This window comes from Prionailurus bengalensis, chromosome A2 (genome assembly GCF_016509475.1).
Source record: "Prionailurus bengalensis isolate Pbe53 chromosome A2, Fcat_Pben_1.1_paternal_pri, whole genome shotgun sequence".
NCBI lineage: Eukaryota > Metazoa > Chordata > Mammalia > Carnivora > Felidae > Prionailurus > Prionailurus bengalensis.
In genome coordinates, this window is record NC_057348.1 from 139,332,812 (window position 1) to 139,353,309 (window position 20,498).

Below are 20,498 nucleotides of genomic sequence, written 5' to 3' on the forward strand. Positions count from 1 at the left end.
GTCCATTCTGGCTCCTTACCCTCTTGAGTTCCGTTTTCTATGTCTTCCCCTTGCAGAGCCAGATCTCAAGTGTCACTCGTGGAAGTCTGTTACACCTCAGTGGGGTTTTAATTCATCTAATCATTTGATGGAATACTCATTTATGCTTCATCTCCACTTACACAATTAAAGGCCAGAGCCTTTGTCAAAGGTGTTTGGAGCCTCACACTGGAAATCGTGGGAGCCTTCCCGGGAGTGGAGAACATCAGAGTCCAGGCGGCCAGCTTTCTCTGTCTGCCTGGGACCAGCCTAGAGCCTCAGCACTGTCGTCACAACAAACAGGCTCCATTCAAGGACTGGTGAGGACTCAAATCAGCCAAACAGATAAGATAGATAGTAAGAGAACATGAATGTGAAATAATAGGTCTTACTGGAAGACACGGTTATTTTTAAAAGGACAACAGTTGCAAGAAAAGCCAAAAGGAATTGTAAACAAACAAACAAAACCATCAAAAGTTGTTGACAAAGAGTGTTCCTATTTGGTTCAGAACTCTTCTTAAAATCTGATCGGTTCTTGCATCTATTTTTAAAACTACTATTTCTCACTTAGGTATTTGAAACACAAGACAGACATTTCTACAACCTCTCAGCAAAATATATCTTTGACTTTGATTTATAAAGGTGAGTAAATAATACATTACCTTTGAAACTAGCAGTGAAATGATTTCTTTTACACTGTTGTCAATCAACTCATCTATCTTCGAATGGTATTGTTGCTGGATGTTAAAAGACAAAGATGCGTTAGTTGATGTGGACACGAAACTTTTGTCATTAAGTCAGAAATGCTTTAAAGCTACTGGTTAGGACATATCGGATTTACTTAAAATGATCATTTTGAACACCAGAAGAACAAAACCTTGAAAACGATCCACCCAATCAACACTTTTTACACTGTGGTTTGAAAATTTTCCCATGTGCACTGTTGAGTTAAGCAGCTAATGGGGTTATTATATAGATGAATTGAGTTCTTATTCTTATTCAGGCAGAGGAATGTGAAGGGTACTTTTTGTCTTCTTCTCTATAATGAAGGTGGCCGTGTATTTTTCTAAAGGGTTGGCTTAGCTGAAGAAGCAAAAAGACTAGAAAAAGATTTAATTAATACAGCATTTCGTGTCTGACAACTCTCATTCATAAGTTATTTTAAATGTGCTCTAGAAATAAAATGAGCTCCCAATTGTTCCCCCTCAAAGGACCGTTTTTGTCAGTGCAGGGAGTAGCAGTTTATACAATTCTTACAATATGCTCAAGCAAGGGCAAAATTAAAATTTCATCAACAAAGGTGAATAGATGGTAACAAATTAATAGGCCATAAAAGGTATAATGGAACAGCACTCACTCCCCATAGTTTTATCGCTGTTTCCTCATGAGAAAGACGCCTTTAAGTAAATATAAAAAAAGATGTATTTAAAATAAACCTGAAAGCCTCTTTTTTTTTTTTTTTTTTTTTTTTTTTTTTTGCTTTCTTTAGAGAATACTAGAGAGTTGCATTCTTAAATTAGCAGGAGCTTCGGCTTCTGCAGTGTGTGAAGGCACATTCATTTAAACACTAATTCTTCCTTTAGAAGCATTTATCTGACAGCCGATTGTCCCCAATAGCCACTTCACAGAAAATGTGACTTGTAAAGACTAACCCTATCTTGATGGTTCAAGGCTTCTTGGAACAGCTAACATAATGCATAGAGTAAAAGTACTCAGGTCAGTATAAACATTAGACCAACTTAACAGCTGCTGGTTGAATGGTTTCCTAAGATGTAAGTTTTTGAAAGCTATTTTTTTCTTCTGAAAACATGTCTCAAAGTTTCCACACACAACAAAACATCAACTTAGTTCTGCTTTGGAATACATAGGAATGATTCTCCCCCAGTGGCTCTGCCAGTTACAAGTGGTTATCTACCAGCATAAATAATAAAGGAAGCATAATTTTGGAGCCCGTGAATTTTCTTTTCTGCATGTGTAAGTGGGTGTGTTGACAACTGGTCTAAAATTAACCACACACATATGAATATGGAGCTTTCCAGACATGTATTTCACCTAATGCAGGGAAATATTATGTGTCTGTCTGACTGAAAGCCGTACAGATTCCCCAACTTGTGCTCCCCAGAGACGACTGGAACAGAAACACAGAGGGTAGATTTCTATTATAGTAGTGTTGATTCTTTTCCTTTTAGAACATCTTGAAGAGAAGGAAAAGGAAAGGGGAGAAAATAAAGAAAAACAAAGTAGAAAAGAAAGAGCTTCAAGAATCTGGCTGGTAGTTGAGATGGCTGGGAAGCCCCCTACAGACACAGGTACAAAAAGGGTCCCCCAGCTCCGCATGAAGCTGGACAGCTGACCTGGTGTGAGGAGCTTATGCAAATGAGCCCTGCCCAGGCTCTCCCTCCCTGCTACTCTCTTTTCATATCCTTCTGTCTCCAAATTTGTATCTGTGCAGCAGGAGGAAGTGAAATACCAGACTGAGGTTCCTCTTTGGGGTAGAGTCCGAAAGGGATACAGGAGATGGGCTTTAAGCTTCTCACCTCCCTCTTCCCTGGAAAGAACATGTAGGGATCAAGGTGCCCAGACCTCTGAGCAGTTCCAAATTGTTAAATATATACTTGATATGTTTATGTTTGTTACACATTTCATTATTCATTTATTTATTTTTAAAATTTTTAAAAATTGTTTTTATTTATTTTTGAGACAGAGAGAGACAGAGCATGAGCATGGGAGGGGCAGAGACAGAGGGAGACACAGAATCCAAAGCAGGCTCCAGGCTCTGAGCTGTCAGCACAGAGCCTGACATGGGGCTTGAACTCACAGACTATGAGATCATGACCTGAGCTGAAGTTGGACGCTTAACCAACTGAGCCACCCTGACACCCCCACATTTCACTTTTTAAAAATGATTTTATTTTTAAGTAATCTCTATACCCAACCAGGGACTCGAACTTACAACACCAAGATTAAGAGCCGCATGTTCTACCAACTGGACCAGCCAGGTGCCTCTGTCATATATTTCACCCAAACAATTTTTTAGGGGCACCTGGGTGGTTCAGTTGGTTAAGCCTTCGACTTAACTCAGGTCATGATCTCAGAGTCCATGGGTTGGGCTGCATGCTGACAGCTCAGAGCCTGGAGCCTGCTTTAGATTCTATCTCCCTCTCTCTCTCTGCCCTTCTCCGACTCATGCTTTGTCTCCCTCTGTCTCTGAAAAATGAATAAAACTTAAAAAAATTTAAAAAAAGTTTAAATGTTTATTTCTTTTGAGAGAGAGGAAGTATGAGCAGAGGAGGGGCAGAGAGAGAGGGGGAGAGAGAGAATCCCAAGCAGGCTTTGTGCTGGGCCCAGAGCGCAGAGCCCAATGCAGAGCTCTATCCCACCACTGGGAGATCATGACGAGCTGAAATCAAGAGTTGGATGCTTAAGAGACTGAGCCACTCAGGAGCCCCATATATTACATTTTTTTTAACTCAAAAGTAATCAGATGTCATCAGAAGGCTATTGGATATAAAAGTATAGAGTTTCTACATGTTAAACTTTTAGACTGGATCGATTTGGGCACATCTTAAAATCAAGAGATGAGCCACTAAGGAGGTTCCTTACACCCTTTTTATCAAAAGGCAGGGAAAGCCATGGACCCTTGGAGCCATCAAATTCTCCTATCATACACACCTTTAAATTGCTATTTTCTTTGACATCTTATCTAGCCAAGAGCAGTGAGAGAAGGAGGGAGTGAGGGAGGAGGAGAAGGCGAAAGAGAAACAAAAAATTAAAAAGGAAGAAAAGTATATTAAATGTACTACCCAAGGGGCAAACCCAAATAGCATAAGGTTTGTTAGGTTTTTATAACATGAGATTTTGCTATTGTAAACTTATCTGATTAGCTTGAACTTTCACTAATATTAAAACTTCCAGAATCTGCTCTAGTTGCACAATTGGTAGAGGTGGTCTGCATGAACTGGGCAGGTAGCCTCAGAATTCACATTATATATATATATATATATGTTCTGCAAAGAGAATAACCCACGTATGCCACATAGAGATAGAAGGTTAGCTGGAAAGAGTTATTCATCAGGGAATCCAGACAGCTTCCAAAGACAAACACAAACAAAACATACCAAGAGATCACAGATAAGAACAGAATTTATTTGCATAGACATTTACATTACCTAACCTAAAACTGGTAGATAGTTCATTTACATTAACAGACTGAATTAAAAAAAAAACATTGTTTTAAGTTTATTTGAGAGAGAGAGAGAGATAGAAAGAGAGAGAGAGAGATGTGTGCATGTGCATGCGCACATGCAAGTGGGGAAGGGCTGTAGAGAGAGGGAGAGAGAGAATCCCAGTGCAGAGCCCTTACACGGGGCTCAATCCCAAGAAGTGTGAGATCATGGCCTGAGCTGAAATCAAGAGTCAAGTGCTTAACCCACTGGGCCACCCAGGCACCCCAACAGACCGAATTTTTGATAAAAATCTGCAAATTTTTGGTCTGCAACAATAAAAACCTATAAAATTTCTATCAGAATATTTCAAGTTGGATCGCTAACCCTAACATACCGGGGTTCTGGCAAATTACAGCTCACTTCTTAGAATAATTCTCCCTACATCTGCCCTGAAAAATGAAGTGTATGTGCCCTGCTTCTCCAGCAGATGACTCTGACTTTAGATTAAAATTAACCTTTAAAGAATTCTTACTTCATGGAGCCCAGGGAATTCAGAGATCAGGCAAGAGTCTGAAATCCTGGTCTCCCCACACTTAGGTAAATATCATCATTTCACCTGACTGTTGTTAAGGTAAGCACACAAGAAATGAAGACTAATCAAATGCCAGTACGATCAGCATTCTTAAAAGATTTTGTCCTTCTCTTGGGAAGAATTTGAAAGGTATTGGATTGTTAGTTCTGGAAATGGAAACATTTTACTGTAGCTGAGAACAAATCCTGCACAAGTCGCCTCCATGAATGTGCTTTCATCCTCAATGGATGGGCCATCCGACACAGCGGCACTGAGGACCAAGACCCAGGCAGTTTATGGAGAGTGAAGATTTCTAAACACTGGTGGTTTTGTGATCTCAACATCTGTCCCTCAGGAACTGGCCTCAGACTGCTGACTCATTATGCACAGCTGTCACATGAGTGGATCATTCGCTCACTAATGACTCCATTAAACACCATTCTGGGCTGCGGTTGAGCACGTTTGCATCATCGTGTGCCACGTGAGAAAACAGAATCCTCACTTAGGAGCACAGAAGGCACTGCCTTGTGGGAAAGGAGCTGAGAAGGTCTTATCTCAGCAGCGGCATATAACAAATTTACTGGGGACTCTGGCGAGGCAATTCCCTAAAAGTTAGAAAAATCTTTCTACTAGGTTTACCTATGTGTAAGTATATATTTCACAAGGTTCCAGATTGTGCAATAATTGAGTTTTTAATTTGCTGCTTACTACAGAATGGGGTCCACTGGTTCACCTATGCAGGCAATGTATTTGCTAATTTGCAACAATTCCAAAACTTATCTCGGGCACAGAGAGGGAAAGCCTGTGCAGTTATGTGGGTCTGTTTACTGGTGATTAAAAGCAAAGTATAAAATCCTTCTTCTGCACTGAAATTCTTGTTTACCACTTTTCATAGTTGCTAATGGGTTTTACACCTGCACATTTTGAACTATATTAATTGTGTGAAAGTTGTGGGGAACTAATTGTCTCTGGTGAGAAGGTACAGGTGCAAATATAATGAACAGTAGCAGATTACTCTTCAAAACCATCTACTTGTTAACATAAGACATCATTTGACAATGCAACAATGTTTTGTCATCTGCCTGTGTGCCTGTTTTTCCTTTTTTAGTACTGGAATAAGTTGTTTCTTACAGGGGAGGATTTTTAAAGTAGTGACAACATACCAGTCTGCTCATTCAACAAATATTACTAAGTGCCTATTATGTGTCAGGTACTGCTGTGTATGTTAAAATAAAAACAAATGGGTAAATCCAATATTAATGGGAAGAGGCAAGATGATTCTATGAACCTGACAAGAAATGGATGGGCTTATGAAGACTTAAGACAGTATACCATCAAAGGCTTACATCTGAGTACTGAAAAATGTGAAAAGGTAGAGATGAGCTGTTGATATCCAAGCCAGCTGCTTCCTCATTCAGATAATTAGAAATAATAAATTATTATAATAAATTATATAATATTATATAATAATATTAATACAGCTGTAAGGTTGTATGCTATGGTATTAGAAATGTATTTTTTCCTCTTGAATTACTCAAAGAATGAAATATGTGTGCATGCACATAAAGTATGGCCAAATAGTTAATGTCTATGTCTGGGATAAATAAGTATGAAATTCACCAATAGTGGGCCTTCTTATCCTTTTTCAGAGCTACATAAGCCCTTCTGCTTGGATGAGAATCGTTAACCTAGTAGACTCACCCTGAGCTGGACTCCCAGGTGGCAACTTTAAGACTTGTAAGATTTAACATACCCAGAGAGCACAAAAACACTGACTTATCAAAACATATATATATATTATATATATAATATATATATATTTTACATATTTTTATTTTGTTTTATTTTTTAATGTTTTATTTATTTTTGACATAGAGACAGAGCATGAGCAGGGGAGGGGCAGAGAGAGAGGGAGACATAGAATCCCAAGCAGGCTCCAGGCTCTGAGCTGTCAGCACAGAGCCCGACACGGGGCTCGAACTCACAGACTGCGAGATCATGACCTGAGCCAAAGTCGGACACTCAACCGACTGAGCCACCCAGGCGCCCCTATTTTACATGTATTTATGTAATATCTAGTCAATTATACAGGCATATAAGTTTTCAAATCATGTCCCTCTGAGGTTCTGGGTGGTAACTCAAGACAACCTTGTGTAGCGGGGAGGAGCTGAAAGGCTCCTGACACAGGTCTGCCTCTTACCTGCCTCTGACGATGGTTACTTCCCAGGCTATGAGTGGGAGGAAAGACTGTATCACTGGTGGGCATGTACCTTATTGAAATCCACAATTGGGTTCTTCTGCACGAAGTGACCTTAGGAATGGCCTCCTGGTCTTCGAATTTAGAGGTACCCTGACATGTACTTTATGTCATCCAAATCCCCAAACTCCAAATTTTTCTAGGATTAGTGGAAGTACATACTACAGATATATGCACCTTGAAAATAGTTATAATCACTCTGCTTCTGAATTTTTTTAGAATTTTGTTTAAAGGAGGGTGAATTCATTTCATTTTAAATAATTTTATCCTTAAAAATCTAAAAGCAGTTTGTGTTTCTGCAGCCTAACAGGGAGGAAACATTCCCCTTGACATTATTTAAGGTATAAGTATGTGTACTTTAACGTGTTTCTGGGTATTGCTAAGTTATGGTGAGTCATTAGTGTTATACATGTGTATAAAAACCACAAACAAGAAAATGGAATTAATTACATTATTTTAACTTGAAAAGATGAAAATTTAAAAATGTACATTTACAAAAATAATAATTCAAATGAAAGTGTGTTTTAACAACAACAAAAAATCAGACTTACCCATTGACTACCAAACTGGATCATGCCATGGAGGAAAAAAAAAAAAAGATGATGAAGGAGAACATAGGGGAAGAGTAAAAAAATGATGAAAAGTAATTACAATGAGAAAAGAGGCAACAAAATGTCAACTTAAACAGATAATCTAAGAAAATTAGATCCATTTTCATCCAATCGCCACTCTCAACAAAAAGGTAAATAAGCTGTTTCTGAACATAGAACCAAACAAAACATGAATTGAAGTGAAACAATGGGATATTTATTAAAACAAAAAAAAAAGCCTAATTTAAAAAAAAATTTTTTTTCAATGTTTATTTATTTTTGGGACAGAGAGAGACAGAGCATGAACAGGGGAGGGGCAGAGAGAGAGGGAGACACAGAATCGGAAACAGGCTCCAGGCTCTGAGCCATCAGCCCAGAGCCTGACGCGGGGCTCGAACTCACGGACCGTGAGATTGTGACCTGGCTGAAGTCGGACGCTTAACCGACTGCGCCACCCAGGCGCCCCAAAAAGCCTAATTTTTAAAGTACGTTTCTACCAGATCTTTAAAAAAATGGAAACTTTTGTATAAATAAAATATTTCATATGCTATTTCTGTGCCTTGTCTTTTGAATGCAAACTCAGGATACTCTAGATTTGTATAAACAAAGCAGGTAGCTTTCTAGCTTTCTTATTTGCTTGTGAAAAGTAAGGTTTATGTAAAAACACAACACCTAAGCTGTTAAAAGGTGTATCTGAAATTCAATGGCCACTTGTAAAATCTTAGGCAGTCTTCATATAAAAAAGAAGAAACTGACATGAAGAAAGGATAAAGGGCCTTCCATTAATATAGTAAAGAAAAGATCAAACACTTCTATTGGAGACCTTGGTCTTTTAATCCAATCAAACCAGAGACTTCTGGAAACAGCATCCAGTATCCCATGCTGCATATCCATATGTGACACTCAGTTCGCTTACCTCTTGTCCTCCATCCAGGGCACAAAGTTTGGCGCTTTGCTTTCTGGCATCGACTAAGACATTGAACATTGTACACACAGAAGCTGGAATGCGCAAGTCAGTTGTTTTGCTTGCCTTTTGCAGCTTGAGTTCAAATGCAGTTCTTGTTCTAGTTATTAAAACATGAATTCATAGTAAGTAATTCTGAACTATGTGTCACCTGTTCAGTAAAAGTGAAATCAACACTACAAGATGCTAATTTAAAACATGCAAATACAGAGTGTTGCATTGCTTGGGAGCTAGGGGACGGGAAGCTCTTCTTTCTCAGGTGTCTCACAGGAGAGATCACAGAGATATTTTATATTACACAGAGCTTTTGCAGTCATGCAGACAGTATCTCTACCCAAATGAAGCTATTTGTTACATCTAGTGTGTAACTCTTAATAGAAAGACGTCTTAGTTTTACTTAACTGCCTGGATTAATTTCCAAGTATAAAAACCACTTACTTCTCTGCATTAAAGCAGAACAAATCCTCTGCATCAGAGTTTACCAAATAAAGAAACGTACAAGTCTGGAAAACTCTAAAACATCATAATGAATGTCATCACTTAGGTTTTCTTTCAAATACCCATAACTGTAGATAGCTGTTTGAAAGAAACTGTGGAACAGGCAATTTGGAATTTTATTTTTGCTAAAGTATCCAGAGAACCTCCATAAATTTGAGACATCAGAATCACATATGACAAACATGATTTTTTAAACATTAAATAATCTAATTCATGGCCTTGCCTTAGGAAGCCATTAAACCTTATTCTAAAGGCAGGATTGTTCTTCCTTTGAAGAATTCAGGATTATTCAATTGCTCCAACCAGTGTTTCTTCCAATATGCTGCCCACATTGTCCTTATAGGTGTCATGAATAAGGGCAATGGGAAAAACAATGCTTGGCTAATGAGAGATACGATGCTGATTTTGTAGGAAATGTAAAAAAAAAAAAGAAAAAAAGAAAAAAAAGGAAGCACATTTGGAAGAATCCAAAGCCTCATAATTTATTTCTGGTTAAATTCTGAAGAATGTAAATGGATACTTGGAACTCATTTGATACTGATAGAGACTACCAGAAGACGGAAGAATCAATGGCACTGAGCATAATTTGAGTTTGCCAGGCCATTTCACAGCGTACAGACATAGTGCATAATGCATAAAGTACTTAACAGACCTTTTCCATATGTCTCCGGAAGTACTGCCTTGGGAATTTAAAGCACAGTATTCCCAGAGAGACAACAATAAGCACAACAGAAATGATTAATATAATACGGATGCCACTGATGAGGGCAATGGTTAGGAGGCCTAAAAAAATGTTTCAGGTCAAGCCTGTCAGTTACAGGAGTCCCCAGAATTTAGGTCTGAGAACCTCATGTCCATTAAATTTTGTAATAGCAGTACATAACGAAACCTTCCCTTGTGACAATTATATAACAGGTGCTTGGTGAAAAGTGCCACTTTGGCTGCTGGCATACTAAGCAGCGACTTGAAAACACAGGTCTACCTTTTGACACAGGCCTCTATCATATCACTGGCCATTAGTTTAAGTCTTTGCTCTAAGTGGTGGGCAAATTCTTGTTCTGGCCAGTGTAGATCAAAGACAAACATTTGCAGTGCATCAAGTTTCCAAAAAAGGTCTTCTGATGTTGCTGAGCCATTGCTAGAAGAAAAAGGAAACACGAAGAGCATCATCAATGGCCATGGTTAGCTATGAGATCAACAATACATTGTGATTTCCTTTCTGTATCAATAGCCATTAGTAAAAAAAAAACAAAAAACAAAAAACAAAATAGCAGGTAAATTCCTTAATCATTGGTATTTTCTTTATTCAACCTTCTAAATCTCTTCCTTTTCACTTCTTAATAAGGTAAGGCAAAACACCCAAAACAAAATAGAAATGAATCTAGTAGTAAAGTTTCATAGAAAGGGGTAGAATGGATAAGGGTAGTTCACTAAGGAAAATAAATCAGATTGGACAGGGAAGAACATTTCAAATGCTTTTTACCAATCTTTAAGATAAAGATAAAATTCATAAATGTTTCCTCCTAGAAATTCCGAAAAGTATGCTTTACATAAGAAAACCCATATGACAGCAACTGGAATCTTTACTCTTCTGCTCATGCCTATGTATGTGTCTTTGCCATCACAACGGCTTCTGTGTGTCTACAGACACGTATGTAGGGTACAAGATCCTTAAATTTCTCAATTATGGGTAAAGGTGAAACAGGAACTGCCAGTGGAATAACAGGCTGGGGAGGGAGGCAAATCTTATGCCCATTTTGAAATGCCTTTTGACTTTTCTCGCTCATAATTCAACCTAACAGTACGAGGTATCTATACAGTCTAACAGAGAAATGACATTCAGGGTGTTCTGTAGTGGGAACCAATTCACGTATTTCAGATTGTTCCATCCATCTAACTGTGGAGTGTAGATCTGCTCTGTGGTCACTGCTGTGGCAAAATTACTTAGGGGACTGAAGCTTCACCCCGTGTAGGAAAGTAATTCGTATCAAAGTACATATAACATTTGGGCAAAGGATAATAGTACTCCTTTCCATTATGCAAGTATATAGCCTAATAAGGAAACAGATGCTTTGAGAGTAAAATGTTCCTATGTTAAAACACACTGAAACTTAAGAATTAAAGGAGAAAAAAGCCCCTGTGTGATTCATTTCTCCTCAGCGTTCCCATAAATGTTTCACATATACTAGCCTAAAAGTTCTCTTTTGGGTGTGCAAAAGAAAATCAGAGAAACAAAATAATTTATCACAAAAGCACAGCAGAAAACTTTTATAAAAGTAAAATTCTTTTATATATTTTTAAACGTTTATTTATTTTTGAGAGAGAGACAGAGGGTGAGAGGGGGAATGGCAGAGAGAGAGAGGGACACAGAATCCGAAGCAGGCTCCAGGCTCTGAGCGGTCAGCCCAGAACCTGATGTGGGGCTTAGACTCGTGAACTGTGAGATCACGACCTGAGCCAAAGTTGGGACGCTTAATGGAGGGAGCCATGCAGGTGCCCCTATAAAAATAAAATTCTTTTAAATACCCACTTTGTTTGGATAAATATATCTTAATTAGTTGGCTTAAAAAAATCACCTCCTCCTCTGGCTGATTAAATGCTCATTTGCCTCCACCACCTGCACCTCAGCATCTTTCCTGCATTACCAGCCTACTTTGTGTTTCTTCTCCCAGTCTGCCTGTAATTCCTCATGGTCTCCTTGCCTAGCCAACATGTGCCCAGAGTTAATTCTCAAAGGGAGAATCGCAGCAAAGCCCTGATGCCACCTCTTTACTCAATATCTCTTCACACCTTAAATATCAGTGCCCCCAAACTACCATCAATCAAAAGAACCAGACAAACCATGTTGATGTCGATGTGAAAAATGTGAGAAAAAACACCATACTTATTTCTCCCTTTTGCCGTATATAGAATAAAAATAAGAGGAAAAAATGACCAGGCAAAATCCTCCTATATATCCATAGTATACAATGCGGTAAATTAGAGGACCTAGATTTTAAAAGTAATTGAATACAATTGGTTAAAGAAGCAAACCTACTACTTATCATTATTTACTGTGGAGAAATATAAGTAGCTATTTGCAACATGAATGTATTCTTCACAGCATAACAAAACAACAAAAACCACCATCAAGACAAACTCTGAAATAGTGAAGGTGGAATTCTATTGAAAATGGACTTTCTCATAACATATAACAAATCTTTACAGAGAGTATGGATATATGTACTGTTCTTTGATGCTATGGTAAGACTCTAGAATAATAAGTGTGCTTAATTGGGAATGTAATTACGGTAACAAGTGTTTGTTATACTTAGATAAAAAAATGTAAATAGGTTTTCTCTTGAGCTGGAATATATACCTTGCAATTTACTCAGAACTTTTTCATTTTAAAATTATTTCTAATCAGTCACCTATTCCGAAAGTATTATTAACAGATCAAAGAATTCAAATGTGAATAATGGATTCTGAGATAATTTCCTAAAACCACCAGTAGGGAACTTATCTTACTGCATCTACTTTTAGAGCTGAAAAAAACCCAGAAGGAAGATGGGGAGGAGAACCTTGTAAGGTGATACATACATTAACAGATAAGGATGTACCTTTAAAGCCATAGTTGTGTTGTACTTTTAATTCCTTATATGTATGAAATGGAACGATTCGGGCGGTATTTAATGCTTTATAACAAAAATTAAAAAAACTGGCACCTGGCCTGGCTCAGTCAGTGGAGCATGCAATTCTTAATCTTGGGGTCATGGGTTCAAGTCCAACATTGGGAATAGAGATTACTTTAAAAAATAAAAATAAAATCTTTAACAACTCCCTCCTCCCCTCCCCCTGCAAATAAAAAAAACCCAAAAACTAGTTGTGATTACATCATAACATTAATAAGTAATTCTGAGCACCCTGCTGAAGAGCCTAATGTTGATAATCCTAGCAGGAAAAGATAACAGTGACTAACTTGTATACCATATTTTTTTATTTATCCAGAATGATGAAAATATGAGCACTTTATTTACAAAGCCACAGTCTGTCCTGACTCGTGTCCTGAGGGTCATTTTAAAAAGGGGCTTCCAATAATGAGATTCAGGTTTCAGACATACCTCAAAGCTAATAAAATAATGACAAAAAAATCTAAATTTCACAAGGTAATGCCCACAATGGTGTTCTTGGTGAAAATCAAGGTGGGGGGAAACAGATGAGGGATGAGGAAGAAGAGGAGTGAAATTATAAAACAGTATTAAGAAGCACAAAAACACATCAACTTAGATTCATTATACTTCCTAGATAATTGCCAAGCACACACACACACCACTCTATACACCGTAAGTGCCCAAAGCATTTGCCTGATAAAGATTCACATGTAACCCAATATCCTAATAATTAGCACAGGCACAGTGACGATGTTTAACTTAGAGAAGTATTGCTAAGCAGTCTCGCAAGTTATTCTTCTCTTTCTTGGTCTTTCTTTTCTTGAACGTATGCAGCCTTGACTGGGAGCAGGTTTAACAGTGGTGGGAGGACTGGCACACAGGATGCTGAACAAGTTCTTAGCTAGTATATTCTCTGGAAGCCTGATACATAAATGAGAGGAGTGAGGCAGACCTCAATTCGAAGCTCACCTCTGTCACTCACTTACTGTGAAACCCCGGGCAGGTTCTGTTTCTTACCTTCTTTAGGACTTGGTTTCCTTAACTGTAAAACGGGGACAATGACATTTACCTCACAGGGTTGTTATAAGGCTTAAATGAGATAAAGGATTTGGCACTGTAACTGGGACATAATAAATGCTCAATAAATGGTAGCTATTTTTCTTCCTCTAGTATTATTCTTTCTAGTTGACTTCATGGGAGATCTTGGGCAAAACATGGACTATTATTGAGTTCATCTGTTGCCTATGAGGCTCATATTTTTGAAAACTATACAATCATGAATAATGATGACTGATGACAGTAATAATGACAATAAAATCATAATGTAGAATAGGAGTAGTTATTATGATTGAGAGCCTAGGGTGTGCCAGGAACTTTTCATAGTTTTCTCCCCCCTTGTTTCTTCTCACAAAAATGTCTTTAAATTACGTATCATAACCATTTCAGAGCTGAGGAAACTGAGGGTAGGAGAGAACTTAATGAATAACGAGCAAGGGTCTAAATTCAGTGCTGCTCAATTTCAAAGCCTGTGTCCTTTTTGTTTTAATGACCCTTAGTTACCAAATCTGCAATTGGTAGGCTTATCACAAGGTGGAGTTAATAAATACAGTTTTTAAAGATACACAGATTATTTAAAAATAACGGGTCACATCAACTGATATGTGAAAGGACAAAAGAAGAATTTGCTCGTGTTAGGAAATAAAGGACAATCACTTCTCTGCAACCTACAATATTTCTTTAAAAGTGAGACTAAGAAAAAAGGATTATATTCTTGAAACTGTTCTTACAATGGTTTTCTACATGTGCAAGAGAACCTATGTGGGAAGTAACAAAGCTGGAGCCAACTAAGGTTCCTAGACATACTGGTACCACATTGATTGCCTGAACTCTATGATTTAGGCTGGAGTCTACAACCTGGGTCGCAAAATGACCTCGGACCAACAGATTACATATAGGCTACATCAATCCAATGAGTGTTAAAAAAAAAAACAAAACTGCATCATTTATCATCGCTATGCTAAGCTTAGCTTAATAGCTTAAAAACTCAAACAAAACCAAAACATAGTGTCCCTCAACCAACGATGATAAATGCCATGCAATCTAAACACATGTGCACAGAACACAGCCCAGGCCATGCACTAGCTCACGCACCACCAGGAAATAAGTGAGGAATACACACGTGGACTCATATAAAGAAGCCATCCACGAAGGAGTAGAAAAGCTAGGAATCTGTGGAAGATTAAGAGGCAGACTTGGAACTTTTGGAAGAGCTACATTGGGAAGACTGTTGGCGATATTCCTGTAAAGAAACAAACAACGTGGGAAGGGACCACCATAAGCAAGAACTACAGATGGCCACGTGTAAAGTCATAAGGTCAGGATTGAAGAGACAGATGTTCCATGGACACCAGGCAAGATACCCACTTGACAGGCTGCCACGTCTCTTGCTCGAAGCCTCTGTGAATTGACTGGGCAATGGAGGACTCCATGAGATCCACGTAGCGAACAACCAAGGGCACAAAGATCTCTTGCAAGTGTTTGTGAAATTTTCCATTACGTAAAAGTGCTGAAATAGTCAAGCAGAAATATGTTTGTCAGAGGGATCGCATCAGGCATTTGGGAAACAGGGGTGAAAAAAACATTTCCTGGAAGAGTCTGACACAGAAGAACTGACATAGATGATAATGGGTCTTGCTCCTCATATTGAATATATCATGAAAGCTAATCAAGAAGTATAATCAACCTCCTAAGCATGGCTGTCAAAACTGCAAATAGATTATATCTCTATAAAATGTTCCTGGCAGGTGGTATGTTTTTACTTTCTAAGAGGTTTAACACATGAGGCATAGGACTACTTGCTAGAGATTCAAGGGAGCTGTTGGATACACTGAAGGTCTTGACACATGTAAATATAGTGATAAAGAGCGTTACAATCCCTGTGCTATACTGTGTATCACAAAGAGCTAAACCCATTTAATTCTAAGAGCTAAGCTTGATTACTTGTAAGAGATACACTTATTTAATTCACCAGGAGGGTGACTGTGGCCTTGGGAATGTCTAATCTGATTCATGAACTTTTCAGTTATTTGTGGATTTTCTTGTTACCCAATTTTCCACATGAGTCTTTGAAAACAGCATATCCCCTGCCTTTTCCAGGTGTCCATTTGTCTTTAATGAATTCTACTGTGGAACACCCTACTTACAGCAGTTGTAGAGGTCTTAGAATTTGTGCTACTGGGACAGGACTGTTTAGTAAGTAGGTAGTAGGTAGTAGGTAGTAGGTAAGGTGCACCTCCCTATACCAGAAGGTGGATGCTTTCTATGCACAGGACATAATTTGATTAGAAGACGCTCAGTGCTATCTATACACTCTTTGTGTCCCACCCATCCACTCCCCTGACAAATTCATAGGTTGAAATCCTAACTTCCAATGTAATCGTATTAGGAGGTGGAGCCTTGAAGGGATGATTCGGTCATGAGGGCAGAGTCCTCATGAACAGGATTAGTACCCTCATAAAAGAGATCCCAGAGAAATCCTTCGACCCTTTTGCCATTGAGGACACAGCTCAAAGATGGCCATTAGGAAGCAAGTTCTCACCGGACACTGAATCTGTGGGCACTCTGATCTTGGACTTCCCAGCCCCCAAAACTGTGAGAAATATATTTCTGTTGTTTATAAGCCACCCAATCTCTGGTACTCTGTTGTAACAGCCTGAATGGACTAAGACAGCCAGTATGTGTCTAAGTTGCACCATGAAAGAACAGAGAATCTATAGGAAAATACTAAGCAATGTTACGTAATATTCAATAAATAATTTGAAATTTTTTAGATGATGGTACATGTTTGTTTCTCAAGTGAACATATCTTAAACCCAGCTGTGATGTTTTTTTGACTCTCAAAGTGAAAACATATTCATTTCAAAATATACATCATGGTTGGCAAAGGTATTTCTGAAGAGATAGTCTTTTAATTGAGCCTAAATGACAGGGTGGCATTCACAGAAGATTTGGAGGGAAGGTCTCCAGGTAGAGAGAAGAGCTGGTATGAAAGTTCTAGGCAGGGTATAAGCAGATGCACTTCTAGAAGGACGAGAAAGCCAGTGTGGCAGGAGTAGGGTGAGAGACAGGGAAAGAATAGTGCAAGGTGATGTCTAGATGGTAGGACGTGGGTCCTCAGGGAAGCATCATTATTTTTATTATTATTAAGCAGAGGAGTGACACGACAGAATGTGTCTGGCAGCTGTGTGGAAGATGGGAGTGGATGACCAAGGCGGGGCGGGGGGGGGGGGGGGAAGCAAAGAAGGTACTCAGTGCTCAGTGCTTCACTGCAATAGACCAGGTAAAGGGTGATGGTGATGATGAATGGGGACTGGGATTAGAGCAGCAGAGGTGAAAGATGGGGGAAAGTTCTTCAGGACTCCCATTCACTTCTATGGATCTGAATAGCTGTGTGTGCCTGTGTACAAAATCTAATAACTAGTAACTTTAATAGTAATGTCATATAAAATACTCCACTAAATATGCCAATTTCCCACATAAATCTTCCTCATGGCAAAAATACCCCAAAAGCTAAATAGTGTTTTAAAACTTGGGCAAAGTATGTGATGCTTACCATAGTGGCATGAATACTGCTTTAATGGATTCTGAAATTTGTCAGAGGCTGGAAAACTACAGACATGTAAAAGTGGGGTTGGAAAAAATTCTAAATGCAGAGGAAAATACAACCCAGTTTTTTTTTTTTCCTATTTCTAGTTAATTTGGTTTAGTATTTTTTGTGGTTAAGTAGGTTTTTTTTCTGGGTTATCTATATGCGAAAAGATTTTCTATTAAAGTGGGAATGATAATCATATTTAAAGATAAATGTCTTACTTAGGAGACTAATGTTATCTTAATGATGTTTTCATTAGCACACTGAAAAGAGCTTTATTTATTCTTAGAGATTCAATCAAAGAACTCAAGGTACTATAGATCACGTAATTCAGTTCCTTTTGCCAAATGTCACCTAAATAAGGATGTTGAACATTAAGGATGAAATATTCTCTCTCAAGCCACCTAAGTCACTGTGGTAAGAAAATTAAAAAATACACCCCTATCTGAATTTATTGGATCTCCACTTAACAACTCTCCTCCTTCTTCCTCCTCCTTGCCAGAATTTTTGGAGTGTCAAGCACAGTGCTAAGTCTTTTATATGCATTCTCTCATTTAATCATTACAAAAACTCTATGATAGAAGCACTATTATTATTTTTTTTAGTCTTATCAATAAGGAAACTGAGGCACAGAGGATTTAGGGGGGCATGTGGCAAAGCCATCTAGTCATTAAACAATAGAACAAGAGCCCTTAACCTCCATAGAGTATAATACTGCCACCTCTCAATTTACATAACCATAAACTGTTATCTGTGTATGCATCCATTCATCATTCATCCAACCTACCAGCAGCCTATCAGCATCTTTTAAGACTTAGAAAAGTAGAGGTTATTTTAGGTAGAAAAATCTTGCAAATGACAAACACATTACTCCACATCTTAGATGAATTATGTTTTTAGAATTAGAATTTTGAAAAACTCAGTTACACTATGAATAAGTCAAGAGATTGAACAGAACTATTAGACTCAATGAAGTGAAAAATGAATGAACACTGAAAATATTCAATGTGCTTATAATACGCATCGAAAGCTGGACAATTTCACATTGCTATGTAGCTAGACTATAGCCTAACCTTTAATTTATGTGGGCTACTAATAAAAAAATGCAGGGACACCTGGGTGGCTCAGTCGGTTAAGTGTCTGACTTCGGCTCAGGTCTTGATCTCACAGTTGATGGGTTCCAGCCCTGCGTCGGGCTCTGTGCTGACCGCTCAGAGCCTGGAGCCTGCTTCAGATTCTGTGTCTCCCTCTCTCTCTCTCTGCCCCCTCCTCTGCTTGCACTCTGTCTCTCAAAAATAAATAAAAATGTAAAAAAAAAAATGCAAAGAGCCACAGGCTCTACATCTCAGGTGCTGTTAAGCACTATCGTTATTTTTAACTAGTCCAAGACCAAAACACACACGCCCCTATGAAATCATTACATCTACAAATGAGAGTAACTCTACCTCATCAAGCCAAACGCTACTTTATTATGCATTTAGAGATTATGTATGGTGGTTATTAAGTCATGCTTAGTTTGTTAAAGTGAAGCACATAGGAGAATCAATACTCAATGTTGTTATTAAATGTTATAATGATTCTAAGATTAAGTACCAGTTGACTCAAATGTATTTCTAGCAAGAGCTCTCTTTTTTAATACACTTGCTAAGCCCTGAATTCACCAACTTGTTAAATAAGCCTGTTTCTCTCGTATTCCCATCATGGGAGTGAAAGCAGAGACTGTCCACCAGATCACCAAATCTGAAGCTGGTGACTGTACTACCTGCTTGGCTTTTACTTTTTACATCCAAAGAGTAATCAAGACCTACGTACTTTGCATCCTTAATATCCATCTCAACACATCCCTCCCTCTCTTTATCGTCACTGCTGTTGCCCTACTTCCTCCAGCCTTCTTATCTCCTGCCTTGCCTAGTGCAGTAATCTCTTTCCTGGTCTCCAGGATCCATATTTTCTCTTTGTCAATCAAATCTCAAGCAGAGGGGCTTGCAAATATATAAAACTAGTAATGTCCTTCCTAAAGACTGTAAACCTTTAGTGGATCATCAGCAACAAACTCTAAAAGTCTTTGCATGACATGAAGACCATCCATGCCATACCTTAAAACGACTTCTCTGGCTCATCTCTGTTGCCTGACCCTCATATTTGCTGTGGTCCAGCCATAATGATTTGCATGGTCAGTTCAAGTCTATAATTAACTCCTCTAAACCTTTCTGGAAATGCTTTGCTCTGCTGTCCCCTTGCCCAGTTACTGGTTCCCCCTGTTTACTCACTACTTTGTACAGACTTCCACGGTGGTGCAGATCATACTTCTGTACCTACTGCCATTTCTAATCTCCCCCACAAGGGTGCAGGGTCCTTGAGGCAGGAACCATGTCTGTATTCTTAGTATCTAGCAAAGTGCATGGCTCCAAGCAATTGTTCAGATGTTTGTTGAGTGAATAATTACTTGGATACAACATTAAGATGACTACACTATTATTCAGGAAACTGTCTAAGAACTTATTGAAGCCTGTATATCTCTTCAAATTTTATATAGAATATATGGTATTAAATACTATTGGTATGAATATCCTATTTTTTTAATGTTTATTTATTTTTGAGAGAGAGTGAAAGCACAGGGGAGGTGCAAAGAGAGAGAGAGGGAAAGAGAGGCTCCCAAGCTGGCTCTGTGCTGCCAGCACAGAGCCTGATGTGGGGCTCAAACTCACAAACCGTGAGATCATGACCTGAGCTGAAATCAGAAGCTAAACCTGAGCTACTCACGTGTCCTTGAATATCTTATTTAAAATAGGGTAGTCCAGATGTCTAAGACCAGACTACTAAAAATTCTACTGGATATGAATGTGGCTATTTTATGTCTCTTATCTTAATGAATGTGGCAAGAGGAGTATTTTTTCTGTTCAGTCATGACTCTTGGTAGCAAACTAACACATCCTGAAGATTAGGAGAAAAGGGAGGTTTTCTCTATTTCCTAAGACCTGTCACAAATGCTTACTTCTGGCCAAAAGTCTGCTCATGTTGCCTCAGGGTGTTCCTTTTTATTTTTTAAAAATCAAATTATAGACCCATTTTCCAAAGTTTTAGAAAACTGGCAATTGGCAGTATTATTTCTTTGGTAATTAGACTCAGGAAAGGT

The 20,498-nt window shown here is 38.5% G+C and overlaps 1 protein-coding gene across 19 annotated transcripts in view; it reads right to left on the bottom strand.

The window, feature by feature from the left end:
* Positions 1 to 20,498, bottom strand: part of CADPS2 (calcium dependent secretion activator 2) — a 540,583-nt gene that overhangs the window by 50,356 nt on the left and 469,729 nt on the right. For 7 of the 19 annotated variants that reach the window (XM_043589377.1, XM_043589373.1, XM_043589371.1 and 4 more), the window contains 4 exons: positions 15,139 to 15,280; positions 10,047 to 10,202; positions 8,519 to 8,666; positions 681 to 755 (listed from right to left, as the gene is read on the bottom strand). In XM_043589377.1, the coding sequence (XP_043445312.1) occupies positions 681 to 755; positions 8,519 to 8,666; positions 10,047 to 10,202; positions 15,139 to 15,280 (521 nt within the window). Of the gene's footprint in view, positions 1 to 680; positions 756 to 7,563; positions 7,579 to 8,518; positions 8,667 to 10,046; positions 10,203 to 14,893; positions 15,014 to 15,138; positions 15,281 to 20,498 lie in introns of all 19 variants that reach the window. The other 12 variants (XM_043589359.1, XM_043589362.1, XM_043589360.1 and 9 more) reach the window with 3 other exon arrangements.